This window comes from Hyaena hyaena, unplaced genomic scaffold (genome assembly GCF_003009895.1).
Source record: "Hyaena hyaena isolate Hyena2069 unplaced genomic scaffold, ASM300989v1 scaffold_1986, whole genome shotgun sequence".
Lineage (NCBI taxonomy): Eukaryota > Metazoa > Chordata > Mammalia > Carnivora > Hyaenidae > Hyaena > Hyaena hyaena.
Genome location: NW_024082623.1, coordinates 22857 through 29563, shown reverse-complemented (window position 1 = coordinate 29563; position 6707 = coordinate 22857). Strand labels below are relative to the sequence as shown.

The window sequence follows — 6707 nt, the reverse complement described above, 5'->3', positions numbered from 1 at the left end:
AAACAGGCTCCAGGCTCTGAGCTGGCAGTCAGCACAGAGCCCGATGCGGGGCTCGAACCCACGAACCGCGAGATCATGACCTAAGTGAAAGTCGGGCGCTTAACCGATTAAGCCACCCAGGTGCCCCGGAAACTTTCTTGAGTAGTAACATTTGAGGAGAATTCTGAAGGATGAGTGGGCAGGCTGAGATTGGGGATGGGAGTGAGAAGTGGAGTGAGTAAGAAAGAGTATTTGAAGTGATGAGAAATAGTGTGTATGCAAGGGTCCCAAGGTGGGAAAGAGCTTAGGGTGTTGGAGAAATTGAGAGAAAGATAGTGTGTCTAGGGCTAGAGAGCAATAGAGAAATGTGTGACATGAACCTGGTATTGTGAACAGGGATCAGATCTGATGGACCAAAAGTCTTATAGATTAAAGTAAGCATTAGCTGGCGTAATTAATGGGAAGCCACTGATGGATTTTAATTAAGTGACATGATTAGATATACGTTTTTATAAGATCCTTCTGGCCAATGGTAGAATGAAGGGGTCCAAGAGTAGATGTGGAAAGGTGATTTACAAAGTTATTACTGTAGATCAGCAGCTTGGTGCTTGGACTCAAACATCTCCATAGTGTGGAGATGGGGGTGTTTAGTTGTTATTTATTTTATTTTTTTCATACTCTCTGATGAAGGGCAAAGAACTAATTATTAGGAAAATGGTTGCCTCTGCACGTGAAAGAGAGAGACCATTTTCGAAAAATCAAAGAAATGTCAGGAGTGGTTAGTGGAGTGGGCTCATCTGAGAGTGTGCGTAGCTCTACTCTTCATTGTTCAGCCCAAGACTAGCTGAATACCAGGTAGAGAAAGTGGATGGTTCTGGAAGAGTTATATGTAAGTGGGATTTTTATAATTGGAGTCATTTAAACTTGCAACGAAAATATGTGGCTCAAAGCAGCAGTGAGCAACGTGGTCAGATACTAGATACTTTGGTAAATATCTCCCAATTCTTTGTGTTATTGCACTTCAGCTTTTCTTGTATTGGAGTTTTAAAATTTCATATCCAAGGAGGTTGGTCATTTACAAATATGATGGAATTATAAGAGCCTGATAAAAACAGAGAATGACTTTAGGTGCACTTTAAGAAAGATAGTGGGAAATCTTTATTCTAAGGCACATTGAAAACAAAGTGGCCTGTAGCTGGGTAAGCTTTGGAAAGGTATATCTTCCTCTTGGGGATTTTTACTGCATGTGAAAATTGTTAGAACTGGAAAAGTAAAGTTGAATGTATCACTTGACAGGTAAGGTAGAGCGGTATCACTCAAAAGTGACTTTGGTCTTTCTGAGTGAAAAGGGAAGGGTTACTTCTGGGATAAGGAAAGGAAGTTTTGCCCAGATCAAGCAGGATCCTGAGGCCACCATTTGACTGGTTAAGGAGAGGATTGTAAAGTCAGCCTTTGAAATGGTCATTGCTCTGGTTTACATCAGTAAGCAGTGGACACAGTTCTTAGTAAAACCAAGGTGATCTAACAGGCAGTTTCACATGTATAAGCTTGGGAGTTAGAATATTTTTTTCAACATAGCCCTAAAGATTCTGAGAAATTGAGTAGTGAAGGAGCCTGCTCAACCTTGTCTAACCCTGTATCTTTCTCAGTTTGAATAGTTGAGTCCTGCTTTTAATAACTAATACATATGGACCACATCATGGAAACAACTGCTTTACTTAGGTGTGTATGTTTTGGGGAACAAATGAACTCAAGGCCTCATTGTCAAGGATTTGGCTCAGATGTATGCGTGAGCTCAACCTTGTCATTAGAGTTACTGGCAGTAGAAAAATAACTAATATCCAGGGATCTGTGTAAGAGGTTGTTTACAATATTGTTTGCATGAGTTCTTGTGTAATTTCTTATTCTGTTGGAAAAAGCTGGAGTATGTACATTTGGGGAAGAGATTTGGGCTTCAGAGCCCTAAGAAACAAAGGGCAATGTGAACAACCTCTGGCATGTTGTCTCCGTGCCCAGAGCTCCTTTTCCTCAGAACAACACCCCAGAGCCTGCAGGCACAAGAGGCACACAACACACTCTCTGGAGGCTTTGGTGGGACCATGTTGGTGAAGATCTAAGGCAGGGCTGCCTGGAAGACTTGTAACTCATTTCATTCTTGGTGTTCAGGTTGTTGGAGCTTCTTTGTTGGATAGGCTTCTCCAACTCTGGTATTTCCAATTCCTAGAACTGATTTTCTGGCAGACTACAAAAAAAATGGTTTTTTTTTTTCAACAGAATCAGTACCTGGCACATCGCTTGTTACGTGATACCAGTACATCCACAGAATGTGAAAATCGTGCACGAATAAATCGTGTCTATTTGGCACTTCATGAATTGGAGCCAGGTGACACTCTCACACTTGTTCTTCTCTCCTTTATAAGATCTGTCAAGGGGTACCTGGATGGCTGGGTCAGTTAAGCATCCGACTTCAGCTCACGTCATGATTTCATGGTCCGTGGGTTTGAGGCCAGTGTCAGGCTCTGTGCTGACAGCTCAGAGCCTGGAGCCTGCTTCAGATTCTGTGTCTCCCTGTCTCTCTGCCTCCCCCCACCCCCATAAATAAACATTAAATAAATTTTTTAAAAGATGTATCAAGGTGTTTTATGCTACCCTCCATGTACCATTAAATAGGTAACTCTTTTTTAAAAATTTTTAAATGTTTTTTATATATTTCTGAGAGAGAAGGAGAGACAGCATGAGCAGGGGAGTATAAGAGAGAGAGGGAGACACAGAAAACGAAACAGGCTCCAGGCTCTGAACTAGCTGTCAGCACAGAGCCCATTGTGGGGCTCAAACCCACGAGCATGACCTGAGCCAAAGTTGGACACCTAACCGACTGAGCCACCCAGGTGCCCCTAAACGGGTAACTCTTAATAGGCCAGACCCAGGAAAACTAATACTTGTGCAACTTGAAAGCAGATATTTAAAAATGTTTTGAAGTAATATTATAAGCCCTATGTCTCAATTCCCCTAGATCTAGGCTACCTGGAGCCATGCCCAAGTCAATGAAAGTCTGAGGTTTCTCCTAAAATTTCTACATGTTCTGTGGCCATTGCTGTGAGCTTCTCTATGGGCTGTCTCTAAACCACATCATACCAGACAAGAAACTCAATTCTCCCCTCACTTACACATACAATACCCACGTGACATACACAACCTGTTCATAATACATTAGCTAACGTAGAAGACTTTACTGACAGTTGAAGGGGAAGGCGGTTTAATAGCATAGAAAGGTGGCCTCAAATTGAGTATAGGTGTCTCCATCTTTTAAACTGTTCTATAGGCTCTGCAACTGGCTTCTTCCCACAGATCTTTCAGCTACATTCACCTTTTTGGCTCATTTCTCCTCTCTTTACTTTCTCTGCCATTTTCCTCTCTGAGGAGCACTTAGTTATTACCAGGATTTTCTCATTCCGGGCTATTTAAGCCATTCTTTTGAAGATAGGGCTCTTGATAATATTTGTCCTGAAGCTCTCTCTCTTTGCCTTCAAATGACCAATTTCACCTGCCCAGCCCCAGCACGGCTCCTCTCTAAGATAAAATCAGATCAGGCAGTTGAGGTAATACCATTTTCACCTCATTACACTTTATTTTGCTTTGCAGTTTTCAATTCAGTATTAAAAGGAATGTGCAATAATCCTTGTTTTAAAAATCACACTTTGATGGGCTTTTAATGAGAAGGTCATCTCTAATACTCATTATTAAGAACTGTGCCTTACCTACATCGTCATTCTATAAAGACTCTTTAAAATGTCTTGCCTGAGAAAAAGGTTAAACCAATAAAAGGTTTATCACTTACCTTGAGGACCTCATGTGAAAACCTCACATACAAACTCTATATTTAATGTAAATATAGAGCTGAATTTTCCAGTAAGAAAGACTTTTCAGTAGGCTCTCAGACTTCTTTTGGCTTCCTGGACACTTGGGCCTACTTTGATTGAAGCATAGGAAATGACCTAATCCAATGTGAAATTTTCATACGATGCCCTCAAGTTTGGTATTATCTAGGAATAAACACACCTGGGCGTGTGTAACCATTTGTATTATATCAGGATGAAAGTCCCCTTATTGAGACATCTTCAAATAAAACCTTGGTTTATTTAAAACATTTTGCAAGACTATTCCAATGGATTAGGAGACTACCTACTATGAAGAAAAGAAGTACTGAGAAAATGTTCAGGATACATTATGCCTTTGATAAGGAGATGAGGCAAAGGGAGTTACTCTAAACAAAGAGGGAGACAGGATTCCTTACATTTTACAAAAAACGTTACTGACAGTTGTCCTTGACTTTTGTGGTTTCTACTTTCAGAAATTTTGTATCTGCCTTAAGTTCATTTGATGTGTTGCATGTTTTACTCTGGATGATGAGTTCTTGGACAAGCCATTGTCTTCCTCAGGGCTGCTTTCACCTCCTTGTTTCTAATTGTATAAATGAAGGGATTCAGAAGGGGTGTCAGGATAGTATTTAGCACTGACACCACCTTATTAATCTTAAAGGAAGAGTGTGTTGTGGGTCTCAGGTACATGAACAGAACAGCACCATAGAGCAGGGAGACTACTGTCAGGTGAGAGGCACAGGTGGAGAAAGTCTTCTGTCGGCCAGTGGCTGAAGGGATCTGTAGAATGGTGGACAGGATATAGACATAAGAAATCACTGTCAAGAGGAGTGACCCCGGGACCACTAGGACGGTCACCAAAAGACCCAGGAGCTCCAAAATGCTTGTGTCTGCACAGGCTGCTTTCAAAATGGGACCAACATCACAGTAGAAATGATTGATGACATTGTTGCCACAGAATGGCAACTGGATGATCAGTAACATCTGAAAAAAGATGATGGTAAAGCCTGCCGCCCAGGAGCTGAGGGCAAGCTGCAGGCAGAGGTGGTTGGTCATAATGGTGGGGTAGCGAAGGGGCTTGCAGATGGCCAGGTAGCGGTCGAAGGACATGACAGTGAGGATAAGGAACTCGGTGGTTCCCAGGAAAAAGTGGAAGAAGGATTGCAGTAGGCAGCCGGCTATCCAGATAGCTGTTCTTGCCACCAGCAAAGTTTCTAGTAGTTTAGGAATGACTGTGGTGGTATACCAGATCTCTAGGAAGGACAAGTTGCAAAGGAAGAAGTACATTGGTATTTGGAGCCTGGGCTCAGCCCAGACAACGGTGATTATGAGTCCATTGCCTGCAAGGGTTAATATGTAGATACAAAAGATCGCAATAAAGAGAGGGATTTGTAGTCCTTGGGTATCAGGAAAGCCTAGGAGGATGAACTCTGTGATTGTCGTGCCATTTCTCATGTCCCTTGATTCTCTAGAAAGACAGGCAAGAATGTAGCTCTTTAGAATGTCAAACACTGATATAATTTGGACCAAAAAAAAAAAAGGAGGATTCTGAAGGATTCTGATTCCATTTAACGTCATTCAGGACATTCTCCCACCTTCACATACACATATACATACTAAACCCTCCTTCCTTACTCATGATTTGGTTCATCCTTTGGCCAGGTAACCTCACTTGATGCACTTTGAAAGTACTTAGTATACTTGATGAGTGGAAAAGCAATTTTCCATCCATGTAGAGCTGTGAGAATAATTGTTGCAATGTGTTTTAATATGATTTTTTAATCCATCTGATTTTTTAAAAATTTTGCTTAAATCCATGTTAGTGAACATACAGTGTAATAATGTTTTCAGGACTAGAATTTGGTGATTTGTCAGTTACATATAACATCCCATAGGGTCATGTAAGTATATATGCCTAAACTGAGCTGTGGGTTCATAAGAAGTGAATCCACACTTTCCTATTGTATTCTAAAAGAAATTATCCAGTTATATTACAAATATGTTTAAGAATATTGATTTTGTAATCCCCCTCATATCTCTGTGTGTGTTTTTATACAACTAAAAATCCTTGCTGTTATAGATTAGTGGTGAAATACAGCTTAGATAATGGAACAGATGTTTTTCTCGAGAATCCACTCTCAAATTCTAGTTCAGACTCTTATCAAAGGAGACTGAAAAAATATTCAAACTAAAGAAATAAAACTGCTTAGCAAGTAGGAATATGTTTTAAACTTTAATTCAAAATGCCAAGACTAGCTGAATTAGGGCCTAATATGCAGAAGTACCTAATAAACGTAAACTGGATAAAGATACACACACACACTCATAGACATGAAACTAAAAAAGTGAAAAAAAGGCTAGCAAATGCTTAGGATAACAGACGGGATCCTGACAAGAACGTTCCTAACAAAACCTTCCTTTATGACTAAGTATCCTTCTATACCAACCAAAGCACTCCTATTTGCATATGCAAATTTACAAGCTGAGCACTTTTTCTTCTTGTTCTATTAAAATTCACTAAAAAACAGTAAAACTACTTCCTACCTTATTGAGAATATTCTCCCACATGGTTCTTTTTTGCATTTGGAATGTAAATTTTTGTGAAATGAATCACCCCATTTTCAAAGTATGAGAAACAGCACGAAAGAGGCAGCTCATAGTTCATTGTGATGTGTGGATTAATTCTATTCCCATATTAGAGAATCCACTGAGAGCCTAAGGGAGAAAAATGCTTCCATTTCCTCCCAACTATTTTCTGGACCAGGAAAGGATTATTTTTTGGTCTATAATATCACAAGCTTCAATTATTTCCCATGAAGGCTATAAGAAATGGAGAAGTATTCGAATTTG

General features: G+C 40.2%; 1 protein-coding gene across 1 annotated transcript; it reads right to left on the bottom strand.

Moving 5' to 3' along the window:
- Window positions 1-4373: 4373 nt before the first annotated feature.
- LOC120227081 (olfactory receptor 6X1) lies at window positions 4374-5354 on the bottom strand. Its single transcript, XM_039225231.1, has one exon. It carries the CDS (start codon window positions 5310-5312, stop codon window positions 4374-4376), a length of 939 nt encoding a protein of 312 aa, XP_039081162.1. The 5' UTR covers window positions 5313-5354.
- Window positions 5355-6707: the final 1353 nt, after the last annotated feature.

Bases quoted from the DNA above. Each gene is read 5' to 3' on its own strand.
- LOC120227081 (XM_039225231.1), bottom strand. From the start codon at position 5,312: ATGAGAAATGGCACGACAATCACAGAGTTCATCCTCCTAGGCTTTCCT.